Genomic DNA, 18,457 nt, shown 5'->3' with positions numbered 1-18,457 from the left:
TGCGTGTTCAATGATAAGTTCTGCAAAATTTTCCGCTTACAAAATCAAAAGTTTTCCCTGCGCTGTCGAGACAGTCATCTCAGCAGGCCCAGTGAAATGCTGCCCTTGGGCTTCTACAAGCTCTACCATGAAAGCCCAGTAGCAGACAGCATGGAGGAGACCTTCCACTCCTCCCAGGCGCAGAGCCTCACCTCGTACAGCGTGATGATGCCGTTGGTTTCGTTCGGGGCTTTCCACTGCATGTAGATCTTCTCCTCGAAGGGGCCTCCCTGAATGGACTCCATGGGGATGGGACCAGGCACTGCAACAGAACAGCAGGGTCACCGACATCCAGAGGAGGACCCAAACGCACAGCTTCTTGTTTTAGAAGGTTCCCTTGCAAGCGTACACACGGGAGGCAGGGCGGTCAACCCTCACAGACCGCTGAACTGAATCCACTCCATGGAACACCAACCCAAGAGATGCTCTCTTTAGCCTTGAGCCCAGCTGTCTCAGCACACCCCCTTCAGAACAGTCTGTAAATCAAAACTTAAAGAGTAGAGGGGTGAACAGCTTTAATTCTGCCCTCTCTCGAGCCCATGGCAGTGTTTCTGGACTTGCTCCAAATTCATTTATTAATTTGTCACAGCAAGGAAACGGTACATAACAGCTGATTAAGAGACAGCTCAACAACTCTCAGGTGTCAGGTGTCATGCATGATTATTGTCCCGAGTTGCTGAGAAGACTAGCAAGTGTCCAAAGAAGGGGCATTTCAACCAACTGTAAACCACAGAAGATCTCCTTGGCCTGAGGTCTTTCCTATCCACTCCTTTGCAGAACTCAGCTTCTACCATGACCTTAATTATTTAATTGCTTATTAGCTAAACTAATACATCAATTATAGTGCTATGTAGGAATATAACATTGTTTTACAAAACTGGCAAACACAGGTTCTTGGCACAGCTTCGTTTCCAAGCCTTTTGTCTGATTAACGAAAATCTGTAACAGAATGGTAATTCCGAAAGGATGGAAAAGGCAATAGAAATAATAATAAATAATTCCTAGTTTCATCCTGCATACAAATTATTTACAGATGTGCATGTGGCAGACTCCAAGAGGGTAGTAATTATTTTGAAATCATTTCTTAAAAACAACACCCATTTCAAGGGCAATGTTCAAACGGAAAACATCCTGATCAGATTTTAATTATGGATCTGACAGGAAGTTGCCAGCTCGGATTTCCACAACTGAGTAAGCAGATTAAATTAATGTAACAGTGGGGCACAACTAGATTTGTCATCACACTCCAGGTTTTATCTCTATCAGAGGGAGAGAAGCAAGTGACAGAAGCCTCGCAAATGATGAACGGTATTATAACATGTTAATCAGAACTGGATTTTATTTTCCTGCTCATCGCCTGCCTGCCTTGCTCCCCTCTCCTTCATCAGCACCAGCCTGCTCTCTTACTGTTTGGATCATCCTCTGCTGCTCAAATCCACAAAAGGTCACCTGTGCTCCTATTCTTTTCACTTCAAGAGATCCAACGCCAATGGAAATTGGGACCCAAGGACTCTGATGCCTTTTAACCTACCAAACATGTGCCATATAAAACTGTTGGAATTTGCATACCGTTTAAATTACTGTCACTAAATAGTGTGACTGTTCATACAGGGCGACCAGCTCAGTCCCTGGAGTCTGGTGTTTGTTGCTTGGTCTTTCAACCTGAGTAGTCTCAATTAGCCTAATTGTTTTCTTGTACATGAAGGTCTTACAACTGATTACTCAAAACATTCACTTCATTAAAGGTGCATGTATTTGCAATTCAGAGGTACTAACTGCTTTAAATTTAAAACTCCTTCACCAGGAGCTGGGGTGGAACAAACCCAGAAGACACTGGGCTCTCCTGCTGCTGACATGGAAGCCCTGGTTCACCCTGCCTGCTGGACCTGACACTCCTCTGGAGATGCACTGGGGTGTGTCAAGGTGCTGGAGCTCGAGGGCTGTTTCTGGGACAGTCTGCAGGCGGGGGGAGACCATGTGTGAAGGCCATACTAGAGAAAGCTAAGCTAAGTACCAAGAACAGCAGGGTTCATCAGGACACTGCGGCCATTCTGAGCAGGCAATCGGAACATGAAACGGAGTTGCTCAAAATGTTAGAAAGAGCAGAAGTTGGTCTTCGCTATCCTCCAGCATCTCAACAAGAACGTGGGAACAAAAACAAATCAGCTAGAACTACACATAACACCACCTTCTCACTCAAAACAGCTGCACTGCTGGATCTATTTTCATTTTATATTGCACGGCATTAAAAAAAGCCAGAATAAAAGTGAGCTGTAAGTGGATAAGATGCATAGGGACCCTAAGGAAAAACATTAAATTAAACTCGGCATACAAATATGATGAGATCGAGAAACAGCCCTCATCATCTTGAGCAATAACACACAACATGATTTAGTGTAACGATCTTCTACTCTGTGAACGTTCTGAATTCATCTGCTATAAGGACTTTTTTATTATATTAAAAGAGGACTTAAAATGACATCTATTAAAAATGTATGTACATGCTTTGGTAAGCAGGGCTGTGATGGAGTCGACACCACGCTTCTTATTCAAAAACAGAATCAATGCTTTTTCTTTCTATTTCACATTCATAAAGTAAATGTATGTATGCCCATCTCTCCATGGAAATGAGGGAAAGATTTAATATTGCAGCCTTAAATTTGAACTGAAATCTTCCAATGCAGTAACAAATCATTTTCAGAATTAATTTTATTAGTCTTCTCCCCATTTTCAGCTTTTTGTATTCTCTGCATTTTGTTTCTTTGTTCAAAACAAAAGAAACGCAAAAAAACAAAACCAAACCAAGAGGAGGAACTGCTGCCACTGCGCCTCTCTCTGAACACTTTCTCATCACCAAGTCACCATTGATCCCCTCATGATGATCATCATCGATATTGGTAATAAAAATGACGATGATGCTATTGACAGCAGAGGAAAGCAGCTGCAGAGACTGAGCAATGACATGAGAGAAAGTCAACCGACACAGGTACTGGGCCGTCTCTCTCAGGCCTCCAGAGTGTGTGAAGTGGCTCGCGGGCAGTCGCGTTCTGTTTTTCACCTGTCCAAGCGAGTGGAGAGCTGGAATGGCCACTGTCGGGTCTCATTACTGTGGAAGTGGACAGGGCCCGCGGAAGGTGGGGTGTCCCGGGGCACAGTTAGCCAGCAGACCTCCTACTCCCCACCCCAGCCCGCTCCCAAAGTGTCCGCTTGCATTTCACAGGGAGAAGGAGATGGGTGCCAGGAAAGCAGGGCGTTATTCCGCAAGACTGCCTCCTTTAACAGCGAGGCAGGGGAAAGGACACAGCAACGAGGACCCGAGACGGGTCAAAGTGGAAGGAAATGTTACCCAGCCTTCACCACAAAACACCCAGGAAAAGAAGCAGAAACTCAAGGGCAAAAGCAGAGATTCCGTTTGCATAATTAACTTCTGAATATAGGTCAAATCCATGATTTAGAGCACAAACATACCAGTTCTATTTGTTTGTTTCCTAATTCCAGCTTCCAAAGCTGTGTGGAGAGTGGCTTTGTTATAAGTGGGAAGGCCTTAAGGCAACAATAAATAAGTACACAAATAAATAAGCCGTCCACATTTGAGATAAGGAACGCAATTAAGCCTTCAAAAGTTTTTTAGACACTTTAAAAATATATTTTAATGCAATTAAGGGTTTAATTGGCACAAACATTGAACCAGAAAGAGTAATTGCAGTGTTCTTTCTTCTGAAAAATGCCTATAAATTAAGATCCAATCTAGAAATAGGCATCTAGTTTTTGAAAAAATCAAGCAAGTTACAATTTAAGAAACACCAATTAGAAGCACAGAGTATGTGGGCTGTGCACAGATTAAAAAAAGGAGATTAACGACCATTAAATAAATAGCAATTACATTCAGTTATTTTAAAGAAGACTAGGAATTAGCACCTTTACTGCAATGATCATTCTGTTGAGTTATTACCAGGCAAGCAAGTGAGTGAGTTTTATTTTTACTGCTATTACAATTTCTTCTGTACATATTGGTCTTTTTGCAAACCTCAATTTCAGAGCAGCACAGCAGAAACGTAAGCACAATAACTGCTTCTGCTGCATCCCCAGTCCTCTCCCCCCAGACAAAGGTCCCAATCTAATTAGCCTGGAGCAGGAGGCCAGAAAGAGAGGAAGGCCAAGCAGTACACCAAGTGAACCAAGCGCTAACTGAATAAAGGGGTAAACAATTCATTCACCAGTCACCTGCATATTTGCTTTTCTAAAATTGAATTCATTTAGTGTTCATTCCTATGTCTTTGTTTCCTACCCCCACCCCCACCAGGGAACCTGGATTCAGCATGTACTCATTATTGACTCGGTTTTGAGATGGTGTTCAGGAATGGGGAAAAAGCAGGCAGTGTGCTGGAGTCCTGCACTGGTTCCATGCACAGTAGATGCAAGCCACACATTGTGCTGAGAGGGACACCGGATAAACAGAATGAACCAAAAAGAAAAACACAAAGCCATGAGCTCTGTGCTGATATCTGTTTCCTGCTTGCAAGTCTGTCTTATAAATATGCTTTCATAGCGGTGGTTCTGCATTAACTAAACTATAAATGCACCTTGGAAGCAAAGCTTGTCATTTAGCAGTCGTTAACTCACATTGATCAGAGTCTTCAAATGCTAATTACAATAGTTCAAGGTAACCATACCATGAGAAGCCAATATGTAATAGCTGCTCCATCTCATTCGCCAATCAAATATAATTGACTTGTCAGTGTTCATCATTATTAACATAATTTGAAGCTAAAGGCTACTTATTGTACTACAAAAGAGAGATCTATCAGGATTAACTTCTATCATAACACAATTTGGATACATTTCTAATAGAAGATCACCATAGGATAGTTTCTGTATAAAGAAGGAAACAGAGCAGAGTAATGCAAATTTCTGCTGCAGAGCAGATTATGTGCATTATGTGAATCAGATTATAAAGATAATTTCTGACCATTGTATTCTTTAAAAAACCTTTTAACAAAAAAGGACAAGTCGGTCGATGGTGTTGGTGTCAGCAGTGGGATCTTACCATCCTCCTCAGTCTGCTTGACGATTTCTTCGCTCTCCTTGTGTCCCTCGGGGTTGGCGAGAACCAGCCGCAGGCGCACAGTAACGAAGGGCCTCAGTCCGCGCAGGGTGTAACGAGAGGAGGCCTGGATGAGCTCCTCCGCCGCAAACTCGTGCTGGCTGAAGACGTACTGGTACTGTACCGTGAGGTTGTAGCTGTGGCAGCGCGTCACTGCATAGCTGAAGGGATCCCACTGCAGCGTCAGCTGCCGGGCTCGAATGTCCACAACACCCACATTCTGCGGACCGTGGACCGGATCTGAGAGAAAGAAGACACAGACACAAAGACAACTCAAATCAGGGATGTCGAAGAGGTTCCATTGTACTGATGCTAACCTGTCCTCCAGTACTCTCCATGTCAGAGGTCGTCAAAATAAACCAAACTTAAATTCAGATGCATACACAAATTTATTGTTTTACCAGCATCAGTGCAAGTTCCAGATCTCTCCGTCAATGAGTGACCGACACCGCCATGAGAACTATTTTACAGACATCTAGACCGGGATCCTTAGTTTTTGCTTTTTTGTTACCTTCCTTCAAGTGGAACAAGCAGAACACACAAGCATATTTACACAGCCAAGTGTGTTTCTTATTTATAACATGGATGCAAACTGTTGAAAGATGTCATTTATTTAGAATGTCTGGCAGCCAGAGAGAGCAAAGAGTTGGCACAGATACAGCACCTCTTTCTGTAAGCAATGTTCTAGATACCCCTCTGTTCTGTACCAGACTTTTTTTTTTAATTCACAAACTCTGGAGACCCTAAGACAAGACCCAGGCATTTTATCCCTTCCATATTAATTTGAAATGAAATAACAATGCATATATTGTGAAAGATATTTAACAAAACATAATATTGAGTCTGGCGGCATATTAAGATAAAAAATATTTCATAAACCAAACTAAGCTTATATTACTACATGAAGCTATGTGAAATATCTAAGTTATTTATTACAGCAACGAATGTTTCCATATTTGATCCAGAGACCATAACTTAAAACAATACCAAAGTTAGATCATAGTCAGAATTACATTACAAGCTTCTTTGATGTTGGGAATCGTGTTGCATTTTTTAAGCAGTGCTCTTAAAAGTCCATCAGGTTGGTCTGGATCAGACAAGGCTCATATAAGGTGGCAGAGGGGGGTCAGCTAAAATGAGGTCAGCACTGTCTTTGGAAGATCAAATGCTTGAAGGTGTTCACCTCCTGCCTTGATTCTAAAACTAACTACAGAAGCGTTTCTTCCCTCACCCATAATACCGAAGTCGAGGGCAGACACGATCAGTGATGAATCATGGCATCCACATTGAGACAAACAGCTATTCAAAGACACCTGTATGTGGCGGCAACACTTAAATAAAACCACATGGATGCAATTTACTCACTGCCTCCTCTCAGGTGTGGCATTAAAGGAGCAAGGGGAACACACCATGCGTAAGACCTGCCTGTATCCATGGAAGAAGCACAGACCACTTGGCTACATAATGCAAACCTTTGCATTTCCACTCCACAGGCTGAATTATCTCCAGCAAGGACAGAGCTGAAACTCCACTGATTGTTAGAGCAGCCAACACCCCAGCCACCCAGACTATTAAAACTGGAGAAGTCTGGCAGGGAAACTTAGAGTATTTCAGAAAAACTGAACAGGTGACTCAGTTCGCAGTAATAGTCTTAGATTTGAAAGTGCCAGCTTGAATTTTAGCTTTGTGCTAAAAACAACAGGGACTAGACAACTATGCTGCCCGATTCCCATACTAAACACACAGCATTGCTCCATTCAGTTTGACACAGCTTGGCACAGATTTTATCCCAGATCTGCCTCCAGAAAGATGCCAGCTACAATCCGCTCCTCTCCTCCCCTAGTTGTGAACTGGGGCTTCACCAGTCAGAGCTGATCGATGAGTGCGGAGCGGGGTCATTAATTCGAGACTTCGGGGAGCTACAGAGAGGGAAAAACAGGGATGAAATCAATCTTCCCGCTGGCTCCTCTCACACTGCTTCTTGCTGTGCAGCTCTGCCACTCTGCCATTAATCACAGAGTTTTTGTCAACAGGGTAAAGAGGAAATTGCAAGCAATAAACATATCAAGGGATGACTGCGAGAGGTGATTGCGTGGGACTTTAAAGTTAGGCCATTTTGAGGGGAAAAAACAAAAATATGATAAGTCAATGTCAGCTGCTACCAATTTTAGAGATTTGTTATCTCCCCGGAGAGAGCCTACAGAGTGGCGATGTCAGCCATGTTTGTTTTGTTTCTCGTTGTATCAGACAAGCGTAGTTTGACATTTTGCACGGATCTGCGCAGGTGAGCGGAGATGGGGTGGGGGGAGCCAGGTACCGATGCCTGCCCTTGTCTGCCGAACACCAGGGCGTGCTGCTCGCCCTGCGCGGCGAGCTCCTGGGAAGAGCGTGCCGTACTTTGACTTTGAGAACGCAGATCTCGATGGGCTCGCCCTGACAATCGAGCTCTTCTGGGAACTGCCCACAGCTTCCCCGGAGGCGTTGTTCTTTTTCTCAAGAGCATATCGGTAATTATCTGGGATTTCCGTTTGCTTGAACTCTTTGGTTACCGGGCCGATAACTTCCTTAATGAAACCTGCACACAAACCGGCTGACCCCAGACCGCCTGGGCTCACGTCTCCAATACGCAGCGGTCCGTTTCAAAGTACTGTAGATGGGAAACGAAAACAAAAAACAGCCTTTTCCTTCCTTCCGCAAACTGCAGTTTCTTTACCCTCTACATGCCATGAGCCTCTTTATCCTCCAAACAACGCTGCACAAACTACAGACATTACTTGGATTAACAACAAACAGAGCTGATAGAGAGGAAAATCCATTTTTACTTTTACTTGGTTTTCTATTCTTGGTTTGTTCATTCAGTCTTTTTTTGTCATTTTTTAGGTTTGTTTAGTTAAATGCAGTCTTCGTTACCCCCCCCCGAGACACAACAACTCAAATGAAATTGCATTGTAACTCACACAACAGTACTAATGCTTTTCGCATCACTGCTGCTGCGATTTAAAGTGAAAGGGCATAAGTTCAGCCAAGACCGAAACCGAAGAGTTTAGACTGGGAAGCTGCATCAGTGTGGAATTAACCTCTGAGTTTTTGAAAAGCAAAAAACTCCAGGATTTCAAGTCTAAAAATTAACGCGATGAGAAACTGGTATCCATTTTATTCTTGTCCACCTCCCAGGTGTGCTGTGTTAATTCACAGCACAGAGTGAAAGTGATAAGCTGGTGATTCAGTGGATGTCGCACTGCAACACATCTCTGCCAGATAACAGTGGCTGCGTGTTTAAGAAATGACAGCTCATCCAACTCAACCAGTTAATAATAGTTAAGTGATCTGACAATCTCATCCCGCCATTTCTTGAAGGAAGCCTGGGTATGAACCTTATCAGCATGGCTGGCTCTCCTGTACCAGACCTCCACAACCGTTTATGTAAACACAGCAACAAACCAATTTACGTCACACAGTGTGAATACATAAAATAAGGCAAATGTTTTGGTTTTGTTTACTCTTTCTACAGGTCGGGCAGTGTAATTATTTCCCTGGGCTTCCATCTCCTGCAGAGCTCTGCAGTCTAATTGGTTACCCAGCGCTGTTGTGCTTCTTTACCAAAAGAAAAAAAAACTCATTTCTATTCTACTCCAGCAATTTCCTGCTTGCTAACCCCACAGGGCTGTGACAATCCTGGTCCTGTAAATTCACAGAAAGAGGCTCAAAGTGATGCTAAATGAAGACAATTGGGCTCCGCTCAAAGGTTAACTACCTGCTGCTGAAGCCTAATTACCAGAACCCGGGACTGTAATGACAAAGCCATGAGCAGAACGTGCTCACTGACCTGAGCACAGTGCCATCGGACTGGCAGAACGCTGGAGAAGTGACAGGCATGGTCTTTATTTCCACTAATGTGTGTGTAGCACAGGTACCTGAAAGCAAGACTGACAGATAATTAGGATCTTAATTCGGCGCGTGTTGCTGGGAAGCTCCGCAGGCTTGCTCCCAGCCTGGCGCGGGGCTCGGCGCGGGGCTGTGCGCGCTCTGCGGAGCCGTCGCTCCGATTGGAGCACGAGTGCTGCTGTCCAGCAGCTATTGTCATCCACCTGCAGACACGCTGCCTGGGCAGGGGAGCAGGGGAGAGGCTTTGAGGTCCTGCCTGGTTCCGCACACACTGCCGAGACGACAAGACACGAGGCACTAATCGCGCTTATGAACAGCAGTCGCCAGTTTTATGGCTCCAGCTGAAACATTTTTTCAGTTTTTCCCAACCCATTGTTGCTCCTTCCCGCACCGTGCACAGCAAAGCCTCCTGGCCTTGGCCCATCCCTCAATCCCACACTGGAGCATTTGCATTTGAAATGAGCAAGAGAGGGAGAAACTAAATGGATTCACAGCTGCCCCCTCCCAGCACAGCGCAGAAAGAAGCTTTTAAATGAAAGCTGGGAGTGATTATGGAAGATGGGTTATCCTGAGAGACAGAGCAGGTTTGAAATCAATCTTTTCGTACATAAATATATCTACAGCCGCACAACTGTTTGATTACATTTTTCATGCAGTCTAAGTGGAGCACTTTCCCCCCCACACTGTTTTATGTAGCACTGGACACACAAGTCAAGTGCTCCAGCGAGATCTTTCATGCGTGCAATTATTGAAAAGTCAGTACTTGTTAGACATTTTCAGTGGATATTGCTGTTCACAGGGAGTTGCTTTCCCGATATCAGTGTGATTGTTAACACATCGATATCCTTAAAAATGAGTAACCCATCATCAGAATGGGGATCTGAACTGGAAGCTCTTCCTAGAAAAGGTTTCAGCATTAATTTCTCAAGATTAAAAATGCCAGCTGGCTGGTTATATCATTCAGAACTCAAGCCCTTGCTCCTCCCCTTCGGTGTAACACTGCACCACAGAGTGGGAATCTAAGAGGATGAACATGCAGAAATAAACAAAATTGCAAGCATGACTCGGGGAAAAACAGAATTTAAAACAGCAGCATCAAGGACTGGAAGAGTAGAATAGTACCAGGCCCCTCCGATGACAATGACATGGGAGTCTGCCCTCCATTCATCACGACGACATTAAGAACAGAACCCAGTTCTGTCTACTGCTAGCTTACAAACACGTGCCTACCCATAGTTCACCCTGACCGCGAGCTCTATATACTGATGCACTGAAAAAGCTGCAGGAAGTCTTTCATCAACAACTCATTGGGCACACAATGTTGTTTTAGTTTTACAGCATAAGCAGAGAGGTTTATATGAGTAGTATCGATCAAGTCATGCAATTTCATCAAAATGCCAAGTGCTCAGAGTTTGAGTTGAGTTAAAACTGCCAAAGCGAGTTGATCAAGAATCAGTTTAAGCAGCCATTCGAAAGACACCATTTTAATTAACGCAAGGACAGAAAAAGACGGGCTTATGCTCCACACGAGAAATAAAGATCTCCTGGCTGCTGTCCCCATGATTGAAGACAGCCTGTCTGTGAGGAAAGGGCCCAGAAGAGTGAAATGTTCTGCTTCAGCTACTCCGCTGATTGTCCAGTGAAACGAGCTCTTGCAATGTAAAGGGTCACCTCACCAGCCAAGGACTGTCGCGCACACGCCCGATCGGGCCGCGCCATTCCTCTCAGACTGCAGGGGCTACAGCCCCAGGACCCCCAAGCCTGCAGGCCAGAGGTGGTTTCATCGAGTGGTCGAGAGTTTTCTCTGGACAGACCAGAGGCAAGACGATGTGTGGGGAGAATCATGCCGACTGTGGGTTTTTTCAGGACAACTGGTGTGGAGGTGGAAGAAAGATGATGTGGAGAGAAAAGACCTCCGGATTGAGGGCAACCTGACTTCTCAGTGGTAGATTCACAAATGTCTTGAGCCAGCAGGTTTTCTAGTAAGACAACCCGGAAGTGTAGATTTTCCAGCAGGACAATGCAAGACCACATAATGCACAATGCAACGATTACAGCGCCAGAGCTTCACCATTAGGTTTCCTGTGGCCTTTCTCTTGGTCAAAGTCTAGTAAAACATCTATGGAATCATCTTGTCTATAACCAGAGTTTTGTTATTCTTTCCCAAATCAGTGTACACACAGCCTGAACCGATTAAAATTGATCTTGAAGTGTTTGAAGTGTTTGAAAGCAGAATCCGACCTGTGACTGTAGCCACATCTCTACAAACTACAGTCCCCATGAAGGACCGTACATGAGCACAATCTGCTGTACTCAAAAACATTGAGAGGAATCTCACGGGGATAAGTGCCTCATCTAATTGTGAATTCATAAACAATCTTAAGAATCTGCTTAACTAAGGAGAGCATTAGCAACTGCACTTTGCCTGTTAATAGGGTTCATGAACCTACCTGTGCTGTTTTGTTTTTCAAATAATACTAAAATATTAATCAAAAAATAAAAAGAGATAATCCTAAACTTTATTTTGTACAACACCTTTAAAAGCCATCATCGGGGCTCTATGTAAGTTAAAAAACATTACAAAAAATAATTAAAGATGACTGAAAAGCCAAGAAAACAAAACAGATACAGAATATACAGTAGTGACAAAAAGCAATCATACCTTCCAAAAAATAGAAAATTGAGCACTATCTTAGGCTAAACTTAATATGGTTAAGAAGAAAGCAGGAGAATCACATGTCAGAGGGAACAGGGTGTAACTACATTACTGCGACAGATCTAGGAAAAGTGTTAATGTAAATTACTCACATGTAATATCAGGACAATATCACTGTGATAGAACAGGTGGTTTAATGTGAGAGTAGAGTCGTGCAGTGTCTTGGTATTTTGTGCTCATAAACAGTATCCCTTATTAATAGTAAACCACACTTTACCAAACTCCAAGAAAAAAAAGCAGACCAAAGCAACACAGTGCTCTGTTCTGAACCCCTGCAGATGAGGAGGGATCATTCCCCATCTCCCCTGAATGTTACATAGCAGTACCAGGGTAAGCCACTGTGGACCAGACTAAAACAAAGGAAACTGAACCAACAGGAAAGTCCTCATAATTGATTTTACAATTTACAAATATCTGAATAAACCTTGGATGTTTTTTTCCCCATAAGGCTAAGTGACTGAACAGACCTCAAAAGGCCAAACGACTCCTGATAGAAGGCTCACTGCTCGTCTCTTGTCTGCAACAAAGTTACCCGTTGGGAGAATGTGGTGGCCTTTCAAAGCCTCACTTGAGGATTTCACACCCTCTTTCTTATCGTGTTGCTGGTTTTCAGATTAATGAGCAGCATCGTGGAGGAGTTACGTCCTCCAGTGGTATGAAGATGTCAGCCCTGACTCTGCGCTAAAGCAGGCGAGATGCGGCCCCCTCAGATCTAGAAAGATGTCTGAAAAGGCTGCTCCAGTGAACTCCAGCATCCATTTTTTTCATGCACACGCATCCTCTCTGCACTGCCCATCTGCGCTGTGCTACAGGTAACAAGCTTCAGCATAAAACAGCTGAAGGGGCTGTGCACTCATGGGGGACGGAGATACCAGTGGCTGCTGATCGTTCGCGGTGCTCGGCTCAGGCGGCGCCACTCAGGAGTAGAAGCAATTGGCACTGAGTGAGAAACATCTACATCCTGCTCACAGTTAACAGAGAAACTCAGAAGCACATCCTTTCTGCCGAGACACTGGAAACTGAAAGGAAAAGGAAAAACCTAAAGGAAAGAGTTTCTTTTTTGCGACATAAGTGACAAAAAAAAAGAGCTACTTTTCACTGGCCAGTGCTGTATGACCTGAGCCATTTGCATTCCATTACATTTCTGTTTAAGTGGTGAAATGGTTGCATTTCAGCAGGAGTCGCATGACTAAAAGCCGACTGCAGTTCAGGTCTTTAATCTCGGGCGTCCTCGAACAAATGATGACACATTGGAAAAAAAAATCAAGGCTTTTTGCACAACCCATCTACAACTAAAAAATAACCATAATGACATCTATGATATTTATTCTATTTAAAGTCTGGTGTGTACTTGCTTTTTTCCACTAGACAAATATTTCTTCGTTCAGCACACACTGCGCCTCTCACCCTCTCACTTTCCAGCACACATTAGCACTGCTGCTCAGAGGGGGGCCTTCAGTCATGCTGGATTCATCACGGCGCAGTCTGAAGCTAAGCCCATTTCACAGACCCTTTCCCCGCTCTCCGTCAATGAAATTACAGTGTGCGCTGGAAATGCAATCTGCATATTAGCCACTGGGAGAGGAAGGGGTCATTCTCATGCCTTTGATTATAATTCTCTTGTGATTTAGACTGCAGGCAGCACAGTGCCCTGGAATGTGCTGCAGAAACTCAGTTTTACAAAACGACACAGCAAACCACTGTCCACCGTCTGCTACCAAGTGCCATCTGGGGAGATTTTACCCCCTTAAACATGAAATAAAGTATAATGTGGGAGAAAAGCAAGCTGAATCCTAACAGAGTGATGTGCTATACAAGCCTAGAGTCCTAGTTGAACTGAAGGGGGGTGTGGGAGTAACATGAGTTTTTACATACCTTGTTTTGTGTTCCCGTTTGGAAGGGGACACATAAAATATAAAGTTTTTATTGGCCTAATCAAACTACTGCATCATGAAAACTGCAATGACATTTGGCATGAGTACAAATGGGGGTAGCATCTCTTTGGACAGTGACAATTTGCACTGCTGTGCATGAAAATCAAAAATGTTCAAAGGAGTCTTTTTCAGAGTATGTTCCTACTAGAGCATCTATCTGCCAGAACTTAGTCAGCAATGTGCAGCGACTTCATTCACAGTCCCATTTAAAGGGGTGCCAAGTTTCATTGATACTCATGCTTTTTTGCAGTAGTTACTGTATGTCAACACCTTTTTTTAGGAGCACATTGTGTCCCACAGTATAGTGCAATTCAGGGAATGGCATGACACTCTGCAAAAGCTGCATGTGAACTGCTGGCAACAGGTCTACTGTATCAGCCCAAGCTCTTCTTGCAGAATATCGCCAGAGAAACACACAGGAGCAGAGGAGAGCGAACTGCTGTACCACGGCTCGTGAAGAATTAGTGTCATGTAAGAAAGCGGACCGGCTGTTAGAAACGGCCCCTTACTCAAACCGCTTCATTGGAGTGCATTGGAGGGAAAAAAAAAACAAAAACAAAACAACAACAGTAAAGATCAGCTTTAAAATGTGGCACACAGCAGCACATATTCCAGGTTTTACACTTTAAAAAAGCAATCACCAGCCAATGTGGACAGATAACACAGAGTTACTCACATAATTCAGCCCCAGAATGGTTCACATCAAGAGATACTTCTGGTTCTAATGCTCCCTTCACCTTAGTCAGGGCTTGAGAAAGCAATCACCCTTCCCCTCAGAATCAATCAGACCTGCACTCATTCCAATAATTTAGCCACACAGAAGGAAAATAACTCACTCACCCCGTGCCGGATAATGAGTTCTCACAATGAGCATCATGATAGATCAAGCACACAGGGGAGATATTTCAGGTTACTTCTTAAATTTTGTGGATAAAGCCATTACACTCATGGAATGAAGGGTAAGTGCGTTTGTGCAGCCCCGGAGCGGGATTAATAGCTAACCTAGCACCCTGAGTGCCGACGGGAGAAGTGCTGTGGCTGTTACACAGAACCCTGAAGAATCCGCAGGGACAGCCCTGGCATCACATCGCTCTCCCTGAATAAAGGCACCTGACAACGGAGGAAGAAGAAGGCAACCAAGACATCAACCAAGACCTTGCATCCAACCTCAAGTGAGACAGCCTGCTAGAGGCCACGAGAGGAATGCCTGACGTGAGCTCGGCTTGGTCCCATAGGCCGAGCTTCCGACAGCAGAGCCCAGCACACCCGGATGGAGCACAAGCACCAGGGCCCGAGACCCGGCTGGGTAAAAACAGCTCCCAGCCCACAATGGAATCCCTCCTCATCAGGAGAGAAAAGTTCAGTCTTATTGAGGATTATAATTTATGATCATCCTCATTATTGGTAATGGGAATTCTGATGCTGACAACTGGGATTCATTCTTGACGGAGCTTCAGTCCAGGGAGGGCTGGGTTGCTGAGGGACTCATTCCCCATCTCAGCTCATTCTGCTCCATGCCGATCTCACACGTGTTTTTCCTACCCACAAACCCCAGCGTGCACACCCACGCACGCTGGAGCATAAAGAGCACCTCTTCCAATTATACATATTTTTCCTTTTAAAAACAAAAACCCTTTTTATGGGACTTTTTTTTACAAAAGCTCCATTTTAATCAAATAGGAGTTTAATTAATTTAGATAAAGTGTGCTCTCAGGATGCAATATCCCAGCCGGGGTTATTAAAAGAGCAGAATTTATTTATGGCTAAGTGCTTGATCTCACCCTCTTTAACTCTCTGACATGTTGATTGAAATCAATTAACTTGCAGCTTAAATTCAATTAGAAAACCGTAAAAAAAATGGCAGACAAATCTATAATCAATCTTGCATTTAAATGAGCCATATGTTTTTTATAAATGCATTTCATAAATATTCCATAAGTATTTAAAGTACTGAAAGAGAGTATGGAAGCATGGTCAAACCCTATTTGTGAACAACAGCACATCCATTAAAACAGATCCTAACAAATTGAGCTGCTGTTGTCAAATGGACAACCCCAACAGAGCATCATTACAGCCCAGCAGAGTGCGCTGATAAGTCCGACACCCTGCACTACTTCTGTTGCCCTGAAAGAGGGATTTAATGATGGGACCCTGGTTAAACCCCCATAAACTTCGATGATGTTGAACAGAAATCACATCAATTCAGAAGGTCTCTGGAGTGTAGGTGGGATATGTTTTAGATGGTTACATTGCATCGTGCAAGCATTTCAATACGCTGCTTTTATATTCTTTAGAAATGTTTTTTCTATGAGCCATTAGTTCTGTATCAAAAGCGTATAGCTGGCCGATCGGTTATCAGAAGCTCTCAATAGAAGTTGTGTGCATTACAGACATGTGTAATGCAAAGAGAGAACTAAAAAAAATCAATTAAAATACACTGTTTTTATAGAGCAGAACACTACAAAACCCTAACTATGTGAACGGACAAAAGTGATTGATGTGATCTAGGTCAATCTAAACTCCTTCCTTTGACTGCATCTTTTTAATGTCTCATACTGTATACAGACTCTCTGTGCCTGTTAATGCTGTTTTGTTCAATGCAATTAAAGTTACTTGAGGCTGAGACATTTGATCTTGTTTAAAAAGAAGTATAAGCTGAACAAAAGCTACAGCCCGGGAAGCAAATTTCAGAAGAACATTAAAGCTGTGTTTTCCTGTAATTGCTGGTTGTATCTCAGTCTTTCAGGACTGCTGTAAACCTTGTACCAGGTAAAACATAATGTAAAACACATTAAACAAGAGCCTAACAGCCCTGCTAAGAGACGCACGTCAGCTCCTGCTTTGCCCAGTGTTTTGACAGAGCAGACAAAAAGCCTGTTTAAACTGCTGCTCTTCACATCGCCACCCATATTTCAACATGAAGAAGACATCTGCGACACAGTCTTCCCCAGAGAAGCGCTGATCTGTGCTGATGGAAAGAAGAGGCCAAATGACCAAGAGGGGACATTTCTCCCTGTCTGGGGCAGAGAGCTTAAAACATGTGTACCAGAGTATAAAGAAGTATAATGAAATATGAAGCAGTCCAGTGCAGTCAAGGAAAAGCCTGGGGAAATTCAAGATGGTTCCCAGAGGAAAACTGTAAAATCTGCAAACATGGGAAAGGTGGGAGAACACTAACTGTGAGAAACTGGGACAAAGGTAATGTCTTCTGTAATCTCGCTATGATGGGGAAAAGAATGACTGAATATGCAGCCTGAAAATTAACTTCTACTGCTTCTCCCCACATAGCAGACAGACCTTCAGTGGTCTCATCCAGCGATCACCATGCGTAGAGAGGAAGTAAACTGGGATTCTCCTGGCAAGCCTGTTCACCCAATGAGCTCCACATCTCTGGAGTGGGCCGCTGACTCACCGCAGATGTAATGTTTGGTACAATTTCCCAGCACCTTCACCAGCATTGATTGGTAATGAGAGGAAGGACACGGGGATAAGTGCTCTATCTGTAATGCTCCAGCTTTTGTAGGAGGGCCGAGAGAGAGCAGGCCATCACACATTAAAGATTTCTGTAATTGCAGCTGAACGCTAGATTCAAAAAGCAATCTGATGTTCAGCAAAATATGTTTTATCTCAGTTAAATCTGCCACAGTAAATTATGGCTTGCAGGTTATTGACAGAGATATTTCACCTTGAATGCACACAAGCTCTGCAAGATTGAATCAGCCCACATGTACACAAACACTGGCCAGTACAGAAATGGAGCTTGCATTCTTGCAGAACAGTGCAGTTTACCTGCTCTTAACCTGAGAGCAGCAGAATTAATAAAATACAACTGTTTGAAATCAAAATAATTCTCTATTACTGCCATCTCATAAGAAGAAGTGATTCTCTGGTATTCTGCACATCCTGGAGATATCTGCTTCATCGTGCATATTTCTAGAACAAACTTCGGCATTACTTAAGAATTTCTGCACACGTATATATACTGTATATATTTGTGGATAAGAGCTTTTCAATTTATTTTGTTAGTTGATGCATAAAAGAACATACCCAAAAGCTTGTTTCTCTACAAGCTCCCATGGCATTTTAAAATGTAGGAGACATAGTGTCCATGAATTTTGTACACAAATGTGTTTCAAGAAATAGATGAATCCTGACTATTTTTCTGTTTCATTTGAGAAAAGCTGGCTAAATGATGAACACCCATGAATTTACACTGGTGACAATGTGTATTTTAATTGACATCACAGTACCTGCTTTTAATTATTCTCTAGGAAGTTATTAGATAAGCTGTAACACGAACTCAATATATTATGAACAGCAATGCCTCCTGGCAGCAGTTAGTTAACATTAATTACAAGTGACATTTTAATTAAATGCGCAAAAGGTTACAACATTGTTATTTTCCCCATTTACTGTACATCTCCATTGTTTGAAACTGCAGAAGTCTCATGGGCTGAGGTGTCTCTTGCAACTTTGTCACTGAAAGCTCTCGTCTTTCACTTTGTTTAGTTCCCGTGGAAAAGCCTCTCTCTCTCTGCGTCCCGCGGTACATCAAAGCTGCCGGGCATTTCAGTGGGAAACTTTCCTTGGAAGCGTTTCTTCTGGCTTCAATCAGTAAAATGCTGGAAACGCTGTCTGACAACGTCCCATATTCTACAGCCTGCGCTGCACGGGGGGCCGAACCAGCAGATGCCAGGTTTGATTGGGTATAATCTGAATGCTTTGGACACCCGTTCCACACTGATCAGCGCTGTGCTGCGCTCTTAGCGACTGTAGTGA

General features: G+C 43.5%; 1 protein-coding gene across 13 annotated transcripts in view; it reads right to left on the bottom strand.

Annotated features, from left to right (window-relative positions):
• Window positions 1-18,457, bottom strand: part of ptprt (protein tyrosine phosphatase receptor type T) — a 190,992-nt gene that overhangs the window by 90,617 nt on the left and 81,918 nt on the right. For all 13 annotated transcript variants that reach the window (XM_088607904.1, XM_088607905.1, XM_088607908.1 and 10 more), the window contains exons 9-10: window positions 5,087-5,383; window positions 192-301 (exon numbers count right to left, since the gene is read on the bottom strand). In XM_088607904.1, coding sequence (XP_088464030.1) covers window positions 192-301; window positions 5,087-5,383 — 407 coding nt within the window. The remainder of the gene's footprint in view (window positions 1-191; window positions 302-5,086; window positions 5,384-18,457) is intronic.

This window comes from Lepisosteus platostomus, chromosome 15 (assembly GCF_059453375.1).
Source record: "Lepisosteus platostomus isolate fLepPlt1 chromosome 15, fLepPlt1.hap1, whole genome shotgun sequence".
NCBI classification, from domain to species: Eukaryota; Metazoa; Chordata; class Actinopteri; order Semionotiformes; family Lepisosteidae; genus Lepisosteus; species Lepisosteus platostomus.
This window is presented reverse-complemented; position numbering and strand designations above follow the sequence as displayed.